We start from the raw sequence: 22,776 nt of genomic DNA on the forward strand, positions 1-22,776 counted from the left end.
TGTGATTCTGATTGTTGTCTTGAATTACCTAGACCAATGTTAAGGAGAGATATATAAAAATCTCTTGAACTTGAACACAGCCTCCCCAGCTTCCACCATTAAATTCCTATATTGAATCTGATCCTGATATTAAGATAGGAAGTTGAGGAACCTAATGTGCATAAAAATAACTGCTCATCGGGTGAACGACATGTAGACAAAAACCACGCAATGTAGGAAGTCAAAGCACAGTTGAAAAGAATTGTTGGGAAACAGACTCTTGGGTGTCATGGCCCTAGCAAACCTTGAACTCCATGCAACAACCAACTACCGACTATGGAGCATGATCCCCAATTCGAGGGAAGGACTACGAGGCTGACTCAAGTTCTTGTATGAGAACCATCTCGTATGCCCCTAAGCCGACCTGATGGAATCCACATAGTGGATTCATTAGGTCGGCTCAGAGGCGTACAAGATGGTTCTCGTACAAAACCTGAGCCGAGCTCAAGGACTACATCTACTCTGACACGTACAGAAGAATATCCGAACGAGGAAAGGCACCAACCGTCGCATGGACTCTGCATCTGCCTTGGTAACTGCTTCTGCAACCACCCCTCCTTTATATAGTAAAGAAGGGGCCCCAATTATGGTTCATTCAGAATTATTTGAACATACTTCTATCTTCGTACTCCCTTTACAAATTTACTATTGCGCGGATCTAATTTAAGCATCAGAGAGCCCCCCTCTCGGAGTCCGCTTCAGGTCTCTTCAGTGCTCTTATCCTTTTGCAAGCAATCCCAATTATCCGAGTAGATTCTATAGGCAACAGATCGACGCCATCTATGGGAGAGAGAGAGAGAGAGAGAGAGAGAGAGAGAGAGAGCAACCCATCATGACAACAACGAGAAGTGCAATTTCAAAAGCTTCAAAGTGGGGTGAAAGGAATCAAGATTACCCTAAACACAGCCAGAGAACCCAATACCCTGAACGAAGCCCTACAAATCCATCACGAATCCCTTCACCTGCACCATGCAATGCCAACAATAGAGGTGGGACTTGAAGCCAAGGTACACGACAGATGTACCATCGGTGTAGCCAGGTCACCTAGGATGCATAATAGCTTGATCTACAGGCCCAGTGACCCATGAACAATTCAAAAACTAATGTAGGCCATCCAACAAAATTCCACAATGTCGGATCAAGCTCATTTGTGTGGGGCTCCACCCCTGTGTCTCTGGCCAACAATAGTAGCAAGCGTATCAATTCTAGATCAACCAATTTAGGTTGTAGTCCACGAAACCGTGCCAGTGACAAGGGGTCAAAGCTTAATGAAGACATGAATGATGCTGTCTCAAAACGTTAGTTGAAAAAACCTACAAAAGGGGTCGTCAACCCTATTTGAACCATAGTTGACTTGGTCTTGGGCCTTTAGCCCCTTTTTGACCCATGTTTGACTCGGTCTTGGGTCTTTTCTAACCCCTGTTTGACTTAGTTTTGGGGTCTTGTAATCAATGACGACCCAGTTCTGGGCTTGCTAAATTTTAACTTGAATGTTTCGTTATCGACCGAAGGGTGTCGAACCATTCTCGAATTATCCTGTGATCGACCAAAGGGTGTTGAATCACTCCTAAATCATTCTGTGACCAACCAAAGGATGTTGAATGACTCCTGAATCATCCTATGATGGACTAAGGGTGTCGCATCAATCTCGAAATATCCTATAATCGATTGAAGGGTGTCGAATCACTCTTGAATCATTCTGTGATCGACCAAAGGGTGTCGAATCACTCCTGAATTATTCTCTGATCGACCAAAGGATGATGAATTCCTTCTAATTCATTCTCTATTCGACCCAAGGACGTTAGATCATTTCTAAAGGATGTTGAATCATAACACCGTTATTCCCAAGTGGAGCAATCATATCCCAAACAAGATCGATCACTCCCCAATTTATCTCTCGGTCGAAGGGTGTCAAATCATTCCAGACTTTACTTATCCCCAGTGAAGTAATCACTCTCACATCCCTAGTAGAGTAATTGCTCACCTCTTGGTCGAGTGGTACCAGATTACCCTCACACACTTGAGTGGTACCATATTAACCTAATACTATTGGTTGAGTGGCACCACATTACCCTCACACATTTTGGTCTAGCGGTACTATATTAGCCTCACACATTGGATGAATGATGCCATATGACTGGTTAAAAAAATGTCGAACCACCTATGCTCAACTACGAGATGCTGGATTTTCACGTATCACAATTTGATGATTGTTTTTGATGTGACTAGCATTTATATGGTTTCAGCCGTGGGATAGGCAACTTGCATGATTTATCGATCGATTTGTCGGATTTGGTTTTATTGCTCGTGTTTTCCAACTCGTCACCCCTGAGCAAGGTTCCGGTAGTACATGCTCATGGGTGGCAATTCCAGACGATCTTTTTGTCTTTGCCCTTCGGCTGTGACATAGTTCTTGACTGAAGAGGGGCAATCTATAGACGTTGGAAATCGCCACTCTCCCATGACGATGACGACAACTAGACACGAACAATGCAAGAATCTCACTCACAATCAAACCCATAAAAAAACCCCAAGAAATATAACCAAAAAGGACCCAAAGACCAAAAAACTCACCAAAAAAAAAAAATCAAACAGTATTGTCTGTCAGTGGTCCGATTTGGCGGGGCCGCTAAATTGACCATTCGTTCTCAGTGATGCCGCTGAGTACTTTGGCAGCGCTACGGTCCATACTCTGCGCCGCCGTTGAGTCTCGGATCCCTCTATCTTCCCACTATGGGAAGCGTATCCTTGGCCTCGGGAAGCATGATTTTATCCCTTTTGCTCATTTTCTTGGTTTTTGTGCCTCCATTTGGCCTCCCATCCATCCTTTGTTCATCACCCTACTTCGTTTCTTGATTTACCATACTTTGTCTACATTTCGAGAGTTTTGAACCCATTATCTCACTGTCTCATACATTCGTTTTATTATTATCCGTTATTATACCCATATAGTGTCGTCATTCTGCCCGAGTAATAAGCACTAGGCTCGTGAAATCCTCAAAGATGTCATTACTCTACCTAGGGGTGTAAATGAATAGCCAAAATCCATTTCTGTATCGGTGTCCGTATCTGTTTAGCACTATCCGAATCAGTCCGAAAGCTAATGGATGCGGATACGGATAGGCTATAGCTATCCAAAAAGATATATTTACATGTAAACAGATAAAATATCCGATCTATATTCGTGTCCGTATCCTTGTAGCACTATCCGAATCCGTCTGAAAGCTAATCGGATGCGGATGCGGATATAGCACTATCTGAGCCAAATCTGATCCGTTTACATCCCTAACTCTACCCAAAATTCAAGTCAGACAAGCTTTCATTACAGCCGTTACTCTGCTCGAACTTTGAATCAGAAAAACCTCCATTACAGCCGTTACTCTGCTCGAGATTCGAGTGATGTGAAGCAAACCAATTGTCCGTCTCCACCTAAGCCGTGGAATACATACCATTTTGTATTATCATTTTCTTCCCATTGTGTTGACATCATTTGCAGGTATACGTTTCTAGCTTCCTCTTTACATTTGACACCATGTAGAATATTAGAGTGCTTTACTTTAATGGATATAGTAGAATCTCTTCCAAAAAATGCATGATTTAACATATTTATCTCACTTCACATCTTTGTTTATCAAAGTAGTTTTTTAGCATTTTCACTTTCAAAGAAATATCATGTTTAATTCCTTTTCATATATTTGATTTATCATATAGCTTTACATGTTGGAATAGAATACATCATTTGGTAGAAAAATTTGAAATCAAGTATCTAGTAGAAAGATTGGTTCAACTAGGCAAGATGGGGTGCTAATACTTTCACACGTTCGTAACCTGACCACTTACCCAGACTCTCTGACTAGATCATATGGAATCAAGTAGCCCTATCCCCTCATTCTGGACGGGGTTACAATTTTTTGGGCCCTAGGCCTGAATCTTAGGTGGCGACTCCTTTTATTTTTAAATGTGGCATGATCTCAAACCCCATTTTAATGAATTCCAATAACAAATGAACCATCCAAGATTCCATGTCGCCAAGGGACCGCGAATCCAATGGATCCCGCCCACAGTAAGAGTTATGGTTTGAATGTTGGGCACATGCGTGAGTCTCCATTAGGCTCATCCGTTGCTTGGTTGATATACATATCTAGTTTATATTAGCGATAGGTCGGTGATCGAGCTGATCTATGACTACCCTTTTAAGCCCAAAATACCCTTTCTTAGTCCAATCAGAAGGCCAAATAACATGGATTGAGCAATTCTCTTAGTCTTCACCATTGGTGATGGGAAACTCGATCGGTAATATAGATTGTTAACCTAATTTTGACTTCTAAGTAACATTACTTCTCCATCTCGATCCTATAAAATTGCCTTTTAATTCCATTGTATAATTGCTAAAGTCCATTCCTATTACGTGCGTCAAGTATAGGATATTAATATCAGTTTAGGTGATTGTTATTGGGTATGGGTGGGTTACATAAGATGGGATAGTGTTTATCAGTTATTAGTAGTTATGTAGAGTGGAGATGATGTGGAGTAGTTATCTAGTAGAATTGGTGTAAGAGTGGGGTTATAACCACACGGTAGTGGGTTACTTGTGTCCAGTTATGTAATGGCTAGCCTTGACAGCCCTATTTAATAGTGACTATGAATGAAAAGGTTACTAGATTATTATCCCCTAAATTATCTCTTAAGAGTTATTTTGAGAAGAGGATTGACAATCTCCCAATTGTGCTAGGATGCCCAGCTTCGTCCATAAAGTCAAATCTCTATTTTCTCTCATATCTTTTCTCTTATTTTTCTATTGTTTTTTTAAATTTTCTCTCCACCAAGATCCGCGCATGTATCAAATGGAATCAGAGCCAGGCACGACGAAGAAAATCGATCATCCCTGATCTATATGGAAATATCCTCATTCGTTTAACGACTTGAAATTGGCCATGACACGTTACATCTCAAACCTTAGAGCTCGTGGGCACAAAGTCCAATTCATCAATTCTTGAAAGTGGTCGTGAGGACGAGCCCTGCAGAATTTCAAATGAGGTTTAAAGGTAGAGAAGACTCCACCAAGATTTGGGATTCGAGAGGAATTATTTAATTTTATTTGTACTTTATTTCGGCCTTGAGGACAAGGACGTTTTTTAGGAGGGAAGAATTGATACGTTCGTCAAGTATAGGATATTAATATCGGTTTAGGTGCACTGTTTCTCTATTGGAGTGGATGCAAAACCCTTTTTTTCTTTAGTTTTGATGCCAATTGTCGATTGCCAAGTCAGGACCTGGGGGACTCTACGTGTTGCATGTCACAGATACAATTGACGTGACTACACGTAGGCGCGACATGTTTAGCTTTGTGATCAGTATGAATTAGCTGAGGAAATCGCCCAGCAATTCCTCTATATCAAGAGCAGGCTCTGCCATAAGGAAGTCTTTTGATATCAACACTTAGATAGAGAGTTTGTTGTAAACACAAGTACACGAGAAGGTTTTAGTTGGGGTACCAAAAAGAGTTAATTTAGGTTGACGGTGGAACCCCTCTTGTTAGGGAAAGAATTACTAATCCATCCGGAAAACCAAGCCAAATAGAGAAAGGTAGTGGTATGATTCCACCAGGTGAGAGGGCCACAAGAACATGACGGAACCAATGCCGGCCACTTGTATCCGATGGATCATTTTAATCATCAACAAATGGTGTTGGTGGTCAACCAAACCACTGACCCTCAAGCATGACTTATCTAAGGTCGACGTTAATTGTTTTGACCCCGAATACCAGGGGTCCCCTCATCAGTAATCAAGGTTTTGAATAATTACCTAGAAGGCCTCCACTTTCCGGACCGCGTCACCAATCGTTGTCGGGTATGGGTGGGTTACGTAAGATGGGATAGTGTTTATTAGTTATTAGTAGTTATGTAGGGTGGAGATGATGTTGAGTAGTTATCAAGTAGAATTGGTGTAAGAGTTGGGTTATAACCACACGGTAGTGGGTTACTGGTGTCCAGTTATGTAACTGCTAGCCTTGGCAGCCCTATTTAATTGTGGGGAAGCAGTTTTTTGTATGGGAGTGTGGCCTATGCCAGCATTCCCACGTGTCTATCTCTCTCCTCCTTAAAACAAGGGGGCAGAGATGTCTTCACATGAGGAGGAGAGAGATAGACTCATGGGAGTGCTGGCGTAGGCCACACTCTCGGACCGAGATATTTTTCCCTTAATTGTGATTGTGAATGAAAAAGTTATCAGATTATTATCTCCTGCATTATTTCTTAAGAGTTATCTTGATAAGAGGATTAACTGCCTCCCAATTGCGCCACGACGCCCGGCTTCGTCCGTAAAGCCAAATCTTTATTTTCTCTCCTATCGTTTCTCTTATTTTTCTATTTTTATTTTTATTTTCTCACCACCAAGATCTGTGCACGTATCAATTCCCTGCAAACACAAAGAGGTCAAGAATGCTTGAAGAAGTTGTTCCCCTCTTTCCCATCTGGAATAAAAAAAATTGACAGCCCCATGGTTACAGTCATCACATTGGCCTAGCGTTGTTTACTCTCTATATTCTTAATGAAGGCATTATTGGTTTCAAAAAAACAAAAAAGTCATAGATATGCCTTTTCTAAAATCTCCCATGCCATTTTGGAAATAACTTGATTAATTGGCATTAATTTGGCCCCCAAAGAACAAACTGTGTTCATGTAACTACAAACGCCTGAGTGTTGAAAGTAAGTGAGGGAGCACATGATCTACAATATTCCGGCCTCCTTTTCAATTTGGAGTACTTCTAGCTGGATCCAAATTCTCATGCTCTGGTTTGAATTGATTAATGGCAAGGGACATCTATAGATATCCATGCCCATGTGCTCTTTCATCCTTACCATATATATATATTATACAAATTGATATTCTTCCATTCCTCTAAGCAAATCTGTGTTTAGATCTTTATTGAAATTAATGCTAATCCACACGTAATTCCAAACAAATTGATGATTACTGTTTTCTGTTCTCTATCCCCAATTCTCAAGATTATAATAAAAACACCATTAGAACCAAAACCAGCTCCTTGGCTGTTTAAGGCAGTGATTTTTCATTTTCTGAAAAAATTTCTAATCAATCAAAACAAACATACAGAAAGCTCCAAAGCTTGCTGTATCTCTCTATCTAATTAATAATAAGGTCCTTCCACTTGCAAGCACAGCTATGTAGTGTTGGGTGATCCAATCCAGTGTGCTTTCACATGGGTTCTATTGTAATATTAAATTCACACTCTCCATCTATAAAACCCAGACTAACCCTCACCATTAATCTCACAGAAGCACCAAACTCACAAGCATTTTTGAGTACTTGAGATATGGCTTCCAATAAGGCACTTGCATCAACTGCCATTCTCCTGACCCTCAACCTTCTCTTCTTCACTATGGTCTCTTCCCAATGCCTAATACCTCCACCACCACCACCAAAGTCATCGTCACCTAAGCCAAGCCCTAAGCCCACACCACCATCACCTAAGCCAAGCCCTAAGCCTGCAGGTAAGGGAAGTTGCCCAAAGGACACCTTAAAGTTTGGTGTTTGTGCCAATGTGCTGAAGAACTTGGTCAACATAGTATTTGGAAAACCACCCAAGACCCCTTGCTGCAGTCTCATCAAGGGTCTGGTTGATCTTGAGGCTGCTGTTTGCCTTTGCACTGCCCTCAAGGCTAACATCTTGGGCCTTAACCTCAATGTCCCAGTTTCCTTGACCTTGCTATTGAACTACTGTGGAAAGAAGGTCCCATCCGGCTTCCAGTGTGCCTAGGTAGTGTTGTGCCATGCCACCTTATATTGCTACTCTCTAACTCTTACCAATTTTTTGTTGCGTTTCTATTCCTTTCTTGTTGTGTTTATTGGACTTTTATATGCTGTGGCTTGAGTGATCAGTACTACTGTTGTAATTCTTAGTGTACTCCATTGATTTGATGGCTGTAAGGATCCTTATTTTCATCCTCTACATCTTCCCTATATCTTTTATATATAATGAAAATAAGTGAAGCTGTAACAACTTGTGGGATTGAAGTGAATCTGTGTATTTTATAAAGGAAGTGACTTTCTTCATTCTTTTGTTAATGAGAAAGAATTCATCTTTTTACAAGTAATGGATGCGGCATTGTGTCTTTGATATAGAGGGCAGATCTCGGCCCAATGGTAAGGTTGCTCCATTGCGATCTGGTGGTTGTAGGTTTACGTCGAGAAACAGTCTCTCAGCGCAGCGGGGTCTTTGTTTTTTTTTTTTGGTTGAAGAAAATTTATCAAACAAGTGTGAAGAGCTCATGGATGGAGGACAACATTGTTCCTATATCCATGGATCAGAAAGGGGCTAAACTGTCATACATGCCAATGACAGGGCTTTCCGGCCTAGCCAGGGAGTCAGCTATGCTGTTAATGTCCTGTGGAACATACATGAAATTGCAAGTATCAAAATAAGAATGTAAAAGCCAGATATCCTCAATTATCGATCTGATAGTAAGCACCTGAGCGGAGAGGCCTTGGATCTATCTTGCAGGTAGGAAATCACATCCTTGTTGTCAGACTCAACCTTCAGATATTGCTTCAATTCTAGTATTCCGGAGTGAATGGCCTGTGTTTCACCCACAGTAGGTAATGAGAATGAGATAACTTTTCAAGTTACGACATATATAACCTAGACCACCCTTATGATACTCCACAGACCCCGCAGTGAGTAGATATTGGCTCCTAGTACTATCAAAGAACTAGGCAAGTGTTTCACCATTTGGTATATTTTTTGGTTGGACATGACTAAAAAGCACATTTGAACATGATTGATTGAGAGAAAGAATTCAGCCATTTGATGTTCCATTGCATTGTATTTCAATAAAAATATTTTCTCCCTTTCTAATCCTTTTACAATTTTGTATTGGTTTCCAACAAATCTGTAACTTGGCAAATAAAATTGCAGATGACACTTGTTGCAAAATCCAGAAAATGTCTCTATAAAACATCATTTTAAACAACTTGATGGTTTAATTAGACCATAAGCATAGCCAACTGCATTGGTGCAAGATGATTGTGCTATTTGATTTTGATAATTAAGATTCACATCTTCTAATTCTATCCCACTGCATGGATTCTGAGAACTACAATCAAATTTCACAGCTACTTCAGTCGCCGACGTTCCTCGAACATTCTTGTAGGTGACCTGACTAATTTTCACCCCTGAAACCTGCAAATCATATCTTTGTTAGTGAGACTAGTTGAATTTGGAAACTTCAAATTAGAGGAGAGAAAAGCCATAGAATGATTTTAACTCTTTCCAAACAGTTCAGGAAAATATCAACAATTAAAGAGGCCCAATAGGCCCAAAGTCCAGCTTAAGGGCTGAAACCTGAAGTGTAATGGGGGCCCAGTTCAATTGATCAACATTTTGTTATTTTATGGTCAAGTATGATAATTATAAACTAGTTTTCCAAATTTACCCTCATATTGCTGTACCTGTTCAGGGCAATCTTCAGTATGTGGGCAGTAATTTTGGTCAATTATAATAGGATTATCGACATTTCTCATGATGCCATCTTGGAAAAGGACACCATTGACGAATCCATAACTGGGCTTTCCCCATGACTTAATTCTGAACCCATTCTGGCTACCTGTGAAAGCAACTGTTTTAACTGTCACATTCTGCACGCCTGGTTCTTTTAGAGCCCGGCCCAGACTTCCAATGCTGCAAAAAACACACATCTACATGTTTAGTCTTCTCTCTAGCTATTTGATATGAAGAGATCCATAGAAACCAGATTCAACAAATTTAAGAACATCACACACCTGATGCCATGCCCGGGTCCACAGGCAATGCTTTCGATCCACAAGTTAGAGGTGCCTGGACCGATCGAGATGCAATCGTCCCCAGTCTTGATGTTGGCACCCTTAATCGTGACATCGGTTGACATCTCTATGTGAATGCCATCGGTGTTGAGGCTGTTTCCACCAGCCATGACCGTCACCCCTTGTACGTCGACGTTCTTGCAGTGATCAATGACAATGTGAAACATTTGACTGTTTAGTGATGTTAATCCATTGATAACAATGTCTTTTGAGTTTGTAAAGCCTAGATTCTGCATAAACATAGAAGAAGGAAGGGAAGGGAAGAGAAATGTTATGACAAGATATTTATTTGCTAAGTGGGCTAGGCTCAAATTCAGTCCAAACTATTGGGCTGACTTTTTAACATACCATAGCTCCTTCTGGGCAATTGTTTCCGGAAGCCTTGCAAGCCCACAAAGTGCTCCCTTGCCCGTCAAGGGTCCCACCGTAAATTGAAACCCCGATGACTCCCTCGAACATAAGCCAGGTTCCAGCATTGCCGATGACACGATAATTCGATGGAGCAACAAGGGTCCCGTCGATCTGTATTGTAATATCAGTGTTCCTGCAATTCCCAACAAAATGGGCCTGGCCCATATAATATCGTCCCGGGGGTACATAGATTGTGGCCGGGCTACTAAAGCCACAAGCTTTAGCCCATGCACGAAGGAACGCAGGGGCTGAGTTTGTTCTGCTGTTGGGCCTAGCCCCCAAGCTGACCACATTATAGATTGCAGTACCAGTAGATGGGCTAAAGAAGAGGAAGAGAAGTGAGATAAAAAAAATCATGGGCTTCTTCATTTTCATTTTTGGGTGAGATAGGGAAGTTAATGGAAGTTTGGGTGATCAATCAGTCAATCAAGAAAGAAAGAGGAAATGAGAATTTGATGGGAGAAGTGAAAGTGAGGTTATGGGCTATTTATAGGATAGAAAGATAAGAGACAAATGGATAAGGCCATAAGGGTATTATTTGTTTTCTAAAGTCTAATGAAGGGAGTCAGGGAGACATAAAGACTAACCCTTTTGTTTTCACGGCGCATTTAGTTGCAGGAAATAAGAATTATCATTAAATGAAACATAAATTCCGCATCACCGGTTTAAGGTTTCAGTTAATTAATAATTAATGGAAATGGAGTGCTCAAGAAATCAAATAGGAGGTAGGAATCTATCTATAGCTATAGGGATGAAGTTACTATATAGCAAGGGCAGGAAAAATGCCGGTTTGTCTGCAAGGAAACCTGCCCTCTTTATGGTTTACATTAAATCCAAACTAACTTACTGGTTAGTTAACCCATAACAAAGCTTTATATATCTCTCTCTCAACCCAGTTAAACTGTTCTAAAAATATTGACCCGGTTGGTTGGACCATCAATGACCCACTTTAGATGAATGGTTTTATCTAAAAAAGGGTTACTGAGTCAACCGTTTGTTGGTTTGACCGGTTAAACCATCTGGGTCCATCATAATAACCCACCTCCTTGATCGGTTGGTCCGATGGGTCTTGGAACCAAGGGTTTAAAGAATGGTATGGTTGGCCACAGTCAAACATATTAGTAAGACTAATATTCCATAAATCATATAAAATTAAAACTAAATGGGTCAGATGGGTTGTAAACTTGTAGTGGGTGGGTTGAGAATTGAGATTGGGAATGTGTTTAGTTTAGATGATATTTTAAATGGGTTACGGGTCAACCTACCCACCCACCCACCCACCCACCCACCCAATTGCCCACACCCAGTTTTCAGTTATCAGTTATGATCAGTTGTCGGGATACACATGGAATTGAAACCGTTAGTTGTGCTACGTAATTGAACGGCTAATTTCATGAATAGACATCGCCTTGTCTTAAGGAAGTTTTGTCTTTCGAAAAGATCTGCAAGTACTCTCTCTCTCTCTCTCTCTCTCTCTCATTCATTGATTCCTTCGTTTATTATTCCAAGTGTAAGTTGGGGTGTTCGCTCCAAGATCCATAAGACTGCAATGGTCCACCATATTTCTAATTAAATTGTTAAGTTTGATTCCCCATTCTTTCTCATGCCAATCCAAGTATGAGTTGAAGTCACCGACACAAAGCCATTCACCATGACGAATGCTTCCCATAACCATCAATCTGTCCTACACCCTTTGCATGCTGATTAGCCCTTACTGGATCCCCCCCCCATATACACAAGTCAAGAAAAACTTATGATTCTGCCCAAAAGACTCCCTCACCATCTATCATTCTGGCATCTGAAAATAGAACTTGGAAATGGATGCCAAAGAATTGCAAGGCCTCCTGAAGCACCATTCCAGTTAACTGAGAAACTATTTTGGAACTTAAGTCTTCTGCTGATTTTTTTCTGATTGACTTTTGGACTCAATGAGAAACTACATATTTGGAAATTCGAACTTGGAGAGCTTATGAAGAGCGCAAACTGTCTGAGGGTTCCCACTGCAGATCTCTTTCATATCCTTCCTCCCATTTCGAGGCTTTTTGGCTTTTCTAAAACTCCTGGAGGATCCAGATGCTGATCGAAGTTGCCTCCCTTTGGGGGATTTTATAACTTCTCTTAATTTGAGAGTTCCGCACCTTCACAAAACAAGGTCCCATCTGTGATTTCTGAAGAATTAAATGAATTCCTTTTTCTGGATCGAGGAGATATCTTTGGCCCTTAATAGCATGCATGGGACCTCTCAAGTCCCCTGATCCGGACAGGTTCCCATCAATCTTCTTCCAGAAGTTCTAGGAGATCACACAACAAGATCTCTTCCATTCTATCTTTGACTGTTTTTTTTTTTTTTTTTTCCTACAGTTATTCGCCCTTGGGAGCTAAATAAAACCTTTGTTTGTTTAATTCCAAAGACCCCATCTCCAGAGTTTGCCGACCAATTTCACCCCATAAGCTTGTGTGGTGTTGAGGATGCTGAGAAGGATGTGTGGTAAGCCCAGGAGGGATAGAGTAAGGAATGATTGTATTAGAACTGAACTTGGAGTTTCACCAATCTAGGACAATCTCCGTGAGAGCCGCTTGAGGTGGTATGGTCATGTACAACAGAGACCTATGGATGCACCAGTAAGGAAGAGTGACCAGTTCACAGTTTGACAGAGCTAAAAGAGGTAGGGGCAGACCTAAATTGACTATTGGAGAAGTGGTAAGAAGGGACATGCATGTGGTAGGGCTCGATCCTAGTATGACCGCAGATAAAGCTGTTTGGAGGACAAGGACCCGTATAGCCGGCCCCTTGTAGGGGAATGTTCCTGGGATGCTGCTTTAACTACTGCTTGGACTTCTTCCTTTACTTATTTTCTTTTTTACTTCCTTTTACTCCTCTCACTTCTTTTTACTTCTCTTATTTTTATTATTGCTATAGCCTCTATCGGATCCATGTAGCCGATCCCATTTAGTTGGGATAAGGTTATGATTGTTGTTGTTGAAAGCTTGTGCGGTGTTGCGGTCAAGCTAATTTCTAAAATTATGGTAGATTGATTGAAGGGTGCATTGCAATAGTTCATCTCTCCCAATCAATCAACATTTGTACCTGACCATGTGATCTTCGACAATAATTTTATGGCGCATGAGTTCTTCTATTACATCAATTATATAAAAAGGGGTAAGAAGAAATTTTTGGTTCTTAAAGTACTAGATATGCGAGAAGCCTATGATAGATTGGAGTGGTCTTTTATTAAGGCGATTTTAAGTATAATGAGTTTTTATACTAAATGGGTGGATTTAGTGATGAGATGCATACCTACCATTTCTTATTCCTTGCTTGTTAATGGTTCGGAGAGAGGTTCCTTCCTCCCCACTAGGGGCATCCGTCAGGGGGACCCCTTTTCTCCTTTCTTGTTTATTTTGTACTCCTAGGTTCTAAGCTCCATTATTTTGTGCTCTAGTTTTCATCCATAAATTACACCATGAGTTGAACCAAGAATCAACCCAACTTCAAACCATTGGTTCAAACCACCTATTGAACCAAAATCATTCATTAAAATCAATCATAGACATTGCATCATATAATCATAAAATACAGCAAAAATGTTAAAATACATAATTACCTTACAAAAAGCCTCTAAAACACCAGTTTCCATAACTGTGTATCAAATTTGCTGAACTGACAAATAAATAGAATAAATATTAGCAATCATGAATCAGTGTATTACATAAGAAGTCCTTAATTTAAATCTTGGATCGATAACGTAATTTGGTCGATTGAGTATGTAAACATTTCAGCTGATTTGGATGTTTTCATGGAGTGAATTAGATCCTGATGCCAGCATCACCTGGACTTCCTCACATCCGAATTGTTGGGAATTCGAGTGAATTGTTGTTGCAAGGATTAAGAACTTCTTTTGATAAGCAAAGACGTCCTTTAAATCTTGGATCTATTAAGTACTTTGGTAGATTGAGCATATTAAACATTTAAGCTTATTTGGACATTCGAACATAAAGTTTACAATTTACACCTAAACTAGGGATGTCAATTTGCGATAGGAATTGGAACCGGACCAATTAAAAATCAAAATCGATCATAAACGATTATTAATAGGTTGGTTCTAGTCTTATTAGTCATTAGAGTGATTTATGTTTTAGAATTAGAACTGGATCAAATCAATTAACTGGTTAGAAGCGATTAGTTACTGATTATGGGAGTTTATATATGGGTGTTTAGGTGTTTCAATCATTATTCACTCTCTTGAGCCAGGCATATTCATATTAAAATGGGCCACTATGTCCATGGGATTTATATTATTTCATTTTATTATAAATTGTTTATGAGGTCAATATACTAAAAACTTTTTTCTTTGGCTCTATTGAGTAGCGTTTTGGTCTTCGGACTGATTATGATCTTGGACCGATTAGGAACCATAATCGAAACCAAACAATCCCATTATTAATTGGTGCTGGTTCCAAGGTTTGGCATCATTAATTAGAATGTTTTTGGTCCTGGCTCTAGAAAGATGGAAGTTGACACGTGTCCCAATTAATCGAAACAATCCCTATTGACACCCATAACCTAAGCCACAAATTCTATTGCCATTAGAGGGAGGCGAAATCCCATAATAAAAATTCAAAAACTATATTTTCCTCCTTTCTATTCATGTGAAGACAATGATTTCTATTATGAATACAGAAATTAAGAACTCATATATGCAAGCCCTCAAATTATGAAATAACACATCACATCAAAAAGCTCGAAAAGCAAATCCAGACCATTAAAAAACCTGAGATATGTTATCCTTATGACATAAGGTAGCTAACAAAGTGAGCTACTCATATTATATACAAAAAGAAAATGAAAAGATGATAAAAGGCTCTTTAACAACTAAGTGATGAGGTTAAAGTAGAGCCATGGCCAGTCTGTATAACTGACTTCCATCAAACTAATTAGTCATTGTCTCCATTAATTGTATCAGACCCCGCCAGTTTCTCATTCAATATTTGTGCTTTTGACTTGCTGCAATCTTTATTGAAGAGCCGTAATTTCCACTCTTACAGATAATCTTGAACCTGCACATTAAATTCCACATACTGCACAGCCACAAAACAGCTCAAGTGAATTTTTGTAATCAAAATATGATGCCTTAGGTTGTGTTTGGTATATGTTTTCGGAATCGATTTTTTTTTTATTATCTAAAACGCATTCTAATGTGAGAAAAACAGTATTTTTTTTTATCACTTTAGAATGTGTTATAGACTAGGAATTCATTCCAAAAATACATACCAAACACAAACTTAGTTTGTCAAAATGCGTCAAAAGTTTCATCAAAGTTTAGCTTAAATCTGCCTTTTTGAGGGGCTCCCAAGGGCTGACAATATCAGGTCTGCTTCTCATAATACTCATAGGATGAAAACCTGTTTTGCTAAAAACAAACAATATTCCTAGCTCTCCATATTTAATAACATCCAGTTGTAACATAACTAAGCATGCTAGAAATCATAGTTTTTTCAACTTTAGAGTTGATGATGTATGAGTAAGGAATAATCACAGTTTTGAAATCAAAGAAAGAGTAAGAGCACACAATGTTAATATTCAATCAACATGCTATAAACATTTATCACAAGAGTTGTAGATGCCAAGACCATTGTTATCCATTATCACCAAATACTTGAAAGGCTACTAAGATATAGCATAACAACATTTCTAACAGATTCCTATCAAAATATTAGAATCATAGGGTGAAGAGGGAGCTTCAAATAACAGATGACATTGCATCCAATAGAAGCAGATCATTTACAGTGACCAAGAGGCGTTAGAAGAGAATCTAGCCTCAGAGGAATGAAATTGGAAAGCTTTTTCTTTTAGATACTTTGAATCCAAAGAGAGTGCTACTTTGTGAGGAGTCTCCAACCTAATTTCAGAACCCTGCCTTCATTTTGAATTTTTTTGCTTTCATAAGCTCCCCTCCCCCATAGGGTGAAGAGGGAGCTTCAGATAACAGATGACATTGCATCCAATAGAAGCAGATCATTTACGGTGACCAAGAGGCATTAGACGAGAACCTAGCCTCAAAGGAATGAAATTGGAAAACTTTTTCTTTTAGATACTTTGAATCCAAAGAGAGTGCTACTTTGTGAGGAGTCTCCAACCTAATTTCAGAGCCATGCCTCCATTTTGATTTTTTTTGCTTTCATAAGCTCCCCTCCTCCCCCCCCCCCCCTCCCAAAAAAAAAAAAGAGAGTTTGGAATATAGGTACTTGTCCAGATAACCTTGATACAAATTGGGCTCAGATAAGATTGAAATTCAGTCTTAAACTCTTCTAATTTCCAACTTAACTATCATGTGTAAATCATGGTTTTAAAAAAATGGTATAAGATTAGGCCTATCGGCCAATCTGTATCAGTATCAGTTGACATGCCTAATCTTGGTTAGTGAACTGATTCTAACTGAAGGTAAATCTGTCCAAAAAAATGATTTTTTTAAAATAAAAATTGAGGGCAAAACCATATTTGTATCGATATCAATATCGCTTTTAAAACCATGGTGTGAATAACTCTAGATCAGCCTACCATTACTGAAATATTTAGAACTTTCTTTTCCCCAGTTTTTCATGAGCACTAAGCAGCTGAGAGAACATAATAAATATAAAAATAAGCAATTCAGAATCACCTTATTATCAGACGTAATTGCTCTGTATTGATAGATTCTTGCTTCAAGAAAATTTCCCTTTGATTGAATGTAGTCCCCTCATAACATCATTCATGTTCATACGTTCTCTTGGTGATTCCACGGAGCACTGGATTGCAATTTCAATGATTGATGTTATGCAATCTTGTAATTTATCTGTCCTATGACTAACACCTTCAGTTCTGTTGATAGCGCCCTCTTTAATTCCTTCTCTGTGTTCTTCCTTGGATAGGAGTGTGGGATCTAAAATTTGCATCACATTTACAGGTAAAGCTGCCTTTGCAAAGTTATGGAGATTTAAGTTACCAGTAAACATCTGATTTGTTGGTCTTTTTCCTGTGAACATCTCCAATAAAAGGATCCCATAGCTAAACACATCCCCTTGTATAGTTGCCCTTCCACCCATGCCATACTCTGAAATTTAGAAACCTCTTGCTGTTAGCATAATAATATTAAGAGATTTGCATATTTTTTTCATATAATACAAGAAATTATAGTTTGAAATATGAAAATTGTGAACACATTCTTCGAAAGTAGAAAGTGAAATGGTCATTTCTTCGACTTAAGAACCATAATTCTTTTGATTATATTAAAAAAAATCCAATCTAAATTCAGTCCAATTAGATACTAGGTTCCAATGTGTTGGTAGTATAATGAATTCTTAATTTAAATGAATATGAATAAAACCACGATCCAATCTAATTAAGATAGAAAAGTATATTGATATACTAGATCAATTATTAAGAACATGATATGAAAATCCAATAATAATTGGATTAAATATTAACCTATAAATAGGATCTATAGATTTGGACCCTTCTCTAAATCATCATTTGGGTCATGTTTAATAGCCAACAATAGATTCTGATTAGGATAGACATAAACAACTTAGTAACTGGTATTTAGAACTATAGAATAAAAATTTAATATATCAATTGATAACTCTTACAATTTTATTTTTACCTGGAGCAACATAGCCAATAGAACCTTTTATCCCAATGGTACTAGTTTGAGCCTGGGATGACTTGTCATCAGGTTCTAAAAGTAGCCTCGCCAAACCAAAATCACTGACATGTGCAGTCATATCACTGTTAAGTAGAACGTTGCTTGGCTTCAAGTCACAATGAACAATTGACACATGACAGTGGTAATGAAGGTGATCCAATGCAGAAGCCACATCAATTGCAATGTTTAATCTTTGAAGAAAGCTTAAATTCCTTGAATGATCATGTGCCTCCATTGGCAGATGCAACCAGTCATCTAGACTCCCATTGGGCATGAACTCATAAACAAGGGCTTTGAAATCATTGCCTTTTGAATCAAGACTTGAACATGAAGTTAAAATCTTGACAATATTTCGATGACGAATGTTTCTTAATGCTTTGCATTCAACCATGAAGCTCTTGTAAACTCTTGGATTTTGAAGATTCAGTACCTTGACTGCAACAATGGTTGCATCTTGCTCGATAATCCCTTTGTATACAGAGCCAAAACTACCAGAACCTATGAAATTAGCTGAAGAAAATCCTCCAGTAGCTTGGAAGAGCTCTTTGTAAGAAAGCTTGAAGAACATGTCATGGATTGATGATGTGGATGGAGGTTTACTTTTTGATCTCCTTTTCCAATAAAGAATAAGAAAGGAAGATATCAAAAGAAAACCAAGAACCACACTGATTATCACCAAATCTATTCTAAAAGCTTTGGACTTCTTTCGTTTCGTAAATCCATGGTTTGTGCATGTAGGCAGTTGTAACTCTGCAATTCCCCCACAAAGCTTATCATTTCCATTAACAAAAATTTCACTTGCATTTCCAAAGATTCCTTTTGTTGGTACCTCTCCCTCAAGATTATTGAAGGATAAATTCAAACTCTGCACTCCTACAAGTTTCTCTAGGCCTTTTGGGATTTGCCCCGATAAGTTGTTGCGTGAGAGATCTATATCTCGAATCGCCTTCAAAAGAGTCAAAGATTGAGGAATGGTTCCTTCAAACAAATTACTCCACATATAAAGATATTCCAAACTATTACAGTCACCAATGGAGGAGGGGATTTTTCCTGACAATCTATTTTTGGAGATATTTAACATAGAGAGACTCTTCAAGTTACCGATTTCAATTGGTAAGGAACCAAGCAAAGAATTATAAGATAAATCAAGAGACGTTGATAAAGAGGAAATAAGAAAGAGTTGTTTAGGTATTGGCCCTTGGAGAATATTATTAGAAATGGTTAGGGACTGTAGCTGTTGACAATTTCCAATGTTAGAAGGAATGCTTCCATTCAAGTTGTTGGCTTCTAAACTGAGTTCGTACAAAAGAGTGAGATTGCCTATAGAGGAAGGTATTTGTCCTGAAAGTCTATTTTCACCCAAGTGTAATTTTTGAAGCTTTGGAAGTTTCCCTATACCAGACGGAATATTACCTTCAAGAAAGTTCACATGCAGGCCCAAATAGGTTAAGTTGACGAGATTTTCAATCCCAGTAGGAATGGTTCCAGATATTTGATTCCCTGCCACAAGAAGTACTGAGAGCTGTGTAGAGAGATTGGCTTTAAAGTTGGGAAGGGGACCCTTAAAACCATTAACTCTTATGTCCAACATCTCTATACGTGTACAATTGACCAAAGAATTTACAAAATCTAAATCATTAGCTTCCCCTATTCCAAGTTGATTTTGACCAGCGAAGAATCTTTGAAGATTTTGAAGATCTCCTAAATTGTTAGGGACTGGTCCAATAAAACTGTTTTCATCAAGACCAATTATTTCAAGTGCTGAAAGATTGGAGATGGAATTCGGAATGCTTCCATAGAGAAGGTTCGCTGCAAGATTTAAATGTTTGAGATTTGGAAGAGTGAGGCCTATGTCTTTTGGAAGGCTCCCATGCAGTTGATTGGTTCGGAGTGAAATAATTTCAAGAGATGAAAGATTACAGTGTGGGATAGGGAACATACCAGATAGGTTGTTGAAAGAAAGTGATAGAAAGTATAAGTTTGGTAGGTGACTAAAGGATTTTGGAATGCTGGACTGCAGTCCATTTCCAACCAAAGAGATAGCTGTGATGGAGGAAATGTTACCAAAAGAAGCTGGTAGCTCTCCTGTTAAACCATTATAATTAATAGAAAATATCTCCAACTTTGACAAAGATGTAAATAGTTCAACAGGAATCTTCCCTACAAGATTGTTGTAGGAGAAGTGAATTTCTCTAAGATTAGTGCAGTTGGCCAACCTGGTAGGGAGTTCTCCTTCAAGTGCATTGCTATAAAAAGAAATGTACTGTAGTCGAATCAGATTACCAATTTCTTGGGGGATTTTGCCATGGAAGCTATTGTTTTCAATGCTGAGGAAATGCAAAAATGTGAGATTCCCAATGGAAGGAGATATGTTTCCTCCCAAGCCCTTCCCATCTAAAGCCAAGCTGATAACCCGTTGTTGATGACGATGGCCACATGTGATCCCTACCCAGTTGCAGAAATGGATAGAAGAAGTATGGTTCCAAGAACTTAGTGCTCCGTAGGGATCTACAATTTGTTTCTTGAACTCGAGCAAAGCAAGTTGATCATCTGTCTCGTTGTTCCCTCCACTGGCGGTGACTGAATCTAGCAGACTCAATGAGTTCCCAAAGAGGAGAATGAAAAGTAGAAGCTGATGAAGTGCCATCAGAATCAAATATTTGGATGCAAATGCAGAAGCCATATATGCAATTTTGATTGAGTTGCAGTGGGTATGTATCTACTATTCTGTTAATGTCTTTGAGAAAAGTATCCTATTTATAGGATAGTGCTAAGCAACAACGGTAATATTTCACCAAAAGCGGACCTTAATTAGAAGTGATCTTTAATTAAGTATTTCCTCTTATTACCATCATATTTACTTAGACAATCAATCGTACTAGACTTGGGACTTTAACGCTGGGCCAGACCTTATCAGCCAACCATGTTGATGATGATGATGACTCTGACCGAGTCTACAAAATGAGAAAGGAGTTGGGTTGAGAGAAACCTACATTTATTGTTGGGGCAATTACTATCAGTACCCTACACGTAGTCTATATTTACTAAAACTATCTTATCTTAAACTTCTTTTCTGATACTACCCTGCTTTTAAACTTTTACATCTTCTTCTACCCTCATTTTTTAAATGTCCAGATTGCCCTTCCTTTTCACCTAGTAACCTGCTAGTCTATTAACCTATCATTCTTCTTCTATTTTTTTATTTTTTATTTTTGTCATTAAAGTAGTAAAAAATGAAAGCACCCACCCGCTTCTTCTCTCTCCCATTTTTTACTCCATTCGTTTTTTTTTTTGTTTTTTTCTCAATTTTTTTATTTAATTAATTTTTTATTCAACATTTCATCCTCATCATTCTTCTTCTAACAAATCACGGTTCTAAGTATCGGTACCGTATCACCCATATCAGGGGATACATACAGATTTTGCTTGTCACCGATACAGTGCCGATATCGTATCGGTAGCACACGATACTCATTTTTAAGGAGATTCATGGGTGATTTTGTCCGATACAGCCGATCCAAGCTGATACCGTATCGGTATCGTATCGGTTTTACAGGTTACAAATACCCGTTCCGATACCGTGTACTAAAACCATGGAACAGATCGACTCTCTTCAAAGCACCCCACTTTTCATCCAAAAAAAAAAAAAACCACCCCACTTCTCTCTCTTCCTCTTTTTATTCAATTTACATTTCTATGTTTTTTATTTTTTATTAACCTACAATGCGATTCTCGAGTCGTCACTCTTCTTCTCCCTCTTTATATTCGCAGAAGCAAAAGGCAGCCCTCCCTCTCCATTACAATTGATCTCTATACGACCATCTTCATCTCTCCTCAGCCTCGCAGCCATGGGATAGAACGGCAATAAAAAGTTAATTAGATAGAAAAATTGAAGAAAAAAAAAAACCGAATGGAGTAAAAAACGAGAGAGAGAAGAAGCGGGTGGGTGCTTTCATTTTTTACTATTTTAATGACAAAAATAATAAAAAAAATATAAAATGAGAATGGTAAGTAAATAGATTAGCAGGTTACTAGGTGAAAGGAAGGGCAATTTTGGTATTTAAAAACATAAGGGTAGAAGGAGATGTAAAAATTTAAAAGCAGGATAGTAATAGATTAGAAGTTTAAAGTAAGATAGTTTTAATAAATATAGACTAAGTGTAGGGTAGTGATAGTAATTGCCCCTTTATTGTCATGTGCCCCCTTGATCTAAGTCAATGTGGCGTTTAATTGATCGACAACAATGTTGGTGGAAATTGCCTCCCTCAATAAAGTGACGCGCAACCATGCAATTTCTTGCAATAGAAGCCATTACGTAGTATGGGTACATTGTAGTGTTTGATGGTTAAGGTGACATGCAACCATGTAATAATTTCTCTTAATTTGGTGTTTGTAGATTCTTTTTGTTCTTAATTCACCTCATCTCAACGAATCCGTTTAACGTTGAAATATAGAATTACATAGATTCCGTAGAATCTGATTCAATTATAACCAAACAATTTTCGAAAGTTAGAATCATGATTCTACGAAATCTAATTCTTCTAATTTACGTAATTAAACGCTTCCTTCGTAGTTGCATACCCCATACAATAGAGATCTCATCCAGTCCTTTCGTGAAGAAAGTGCTTTTAAAAGACGCTTAAATTCCACATCTATACATCTCTCTCTCTCTCTCATAAAAAAGTCTTCATTGAAATGGATGTGTTTAAACATATATATTCTTTCCCTCTCTCATAAAAAGGTCTTCAAGATGAGCAGGGAGTCACCACTTAGATCAAGGTGTAGG

At 38.6% G+C, this 22,776-nt stretch overlaps 3 protein-coding genes across 4 annotated transcripts; 1 reads left to right on the top strand and 2 right to left on the bottom strand.

The window, feature by feature from the left end:
- The first annotated feature begins 7,372 nt into the window (after positions 1-7,372).
- On the top strand, positions 7,373-7,816 carry LOC122646570 (14 kDa proline-rich protein DC2.15-like). 2 transcript variants are annotated; one of them, XM_043840148.1, is made up of 2 exons: positions 7,373-7,441; positions 7,511-7,816. In XM_043840148.1, the coding sequence occupies exons 1-2, from the start codon at positions 7,373-7,375 to the stop codon at positions 7,814-7,816; spliced, it is 375 nt and encodes a 124-aa protein (XP_043696083.1). The 2 variants fall into 2 exon arrangements, with proteins under 2 accessions (XP_043696083.1, XP_043696082.1); XM_043840147.1 differs by having other exon boundaries at positions 7,373-7,816.
- A 1,200-nt stretch (positions 7,817-9,016) lies between these two features.
- LOC122646528 (polygalacturonase-like) lies at positions 9,017-10,707 on the bottom strand. Its single transcript, XM_043840101.1, has 4 exons — positions 10,246-10,707; positions 9,838-10,127; positions 9,508-9,736; positions 9,017-9,238 (listed from the first exon to the last, which is right to left on the bottom strand). The coding sequence occupies exons 1-4, from the start codon at positions 10,681-10,683 to the stop codon at positions 9,017-9,019; spliced, it is 1,179 nt and encodes a 392-aa protein (XP_043696036.1). The 5' UTR covers positions 10,684-10,707.
- Positions 10,708-16,970: 6,263 nt separating this feature from the next.
- Positions 16,971-20,673, bottom strand: LOC122646214 (probable LRR receptor-like serine/threonine-protein kinase At3g47570). Its single transcript, XM_043839716.1, has 2 exons — positions 17,949-20,673; positions 16,971-17,399 (listed from the first exon to the last, which is right to left on the bottom strand). The coding sequence occupies exons 1-2, from the start codon at positions 20,671-20,673 to the stop codon at positions 17,011-17,013; spliced, it is 3,114 nt and encodes a 1,037-aa protein (XP_043695651.1). The 3' UTR covers positions 16,971-17,010.
- Positions 20,674-22,776: the final 2,103 nt, after the last annotated feature.

The sequence above is a fragment of the Telopea speciosissima genome, chromosome 11, assembly GCF_018873765.1.
Source record: "Telopea speciosissima isolate NSW1024214 ecotype Mountain lineage chromosome 11, Tspe_v1, whole genome shotgun sequence".
NCBI classification, from domain to species: domain Eukaryota; kingdom Viridiplantae; phylum Streptophyta; class Magnoliopsida; order Proteales; family Proteaceae; genus Telopea; species Telopea speciosissima.

Coding starts and splice junctions, on each gene's coding strand:
- LOC122646570 (XM_043840147.1), top strand. CDS start 7,373: ATGGCTTCCAATAAGGCACTTGCATCAACTGCCATTCTCCTGACCCTC.
- LOC122646528 (XM_043840101.1), bottom strand. CDS start 10,683: ATGAAAATGAAGAAGCCCATGATTTTTTTTATCTCACTTCTCTTCCTC. Junction 10,128..10,245: donor ATTGCCCAGAAGGAGCTATG/GTATGTTAAAAA, acceptor ATGTTTATGCAG/AATCTAGGCTTTACAAACTC. Junction 9,239..9,507: donor CTGAAGATTGCCCTGAACAG/GTACAGCAATAT, acceptor TATGATTTGCAG/GTTTCAGGGGTGAAAATTAG.
- LOC122646214 (XM_043839716.1), bottom strand. CDS start 20,673: ATGGCTTCTGCATTTGCATCCAAATATTTGATTCTGATGGCACTTCAT. Junction 17,400..17,948: donor TATTGGCTATGTTGCTCCAG/GTAAAAATAAAA, acceptor TCTAAATTTCAG/AGTATGGCATGGGTGGAAGG.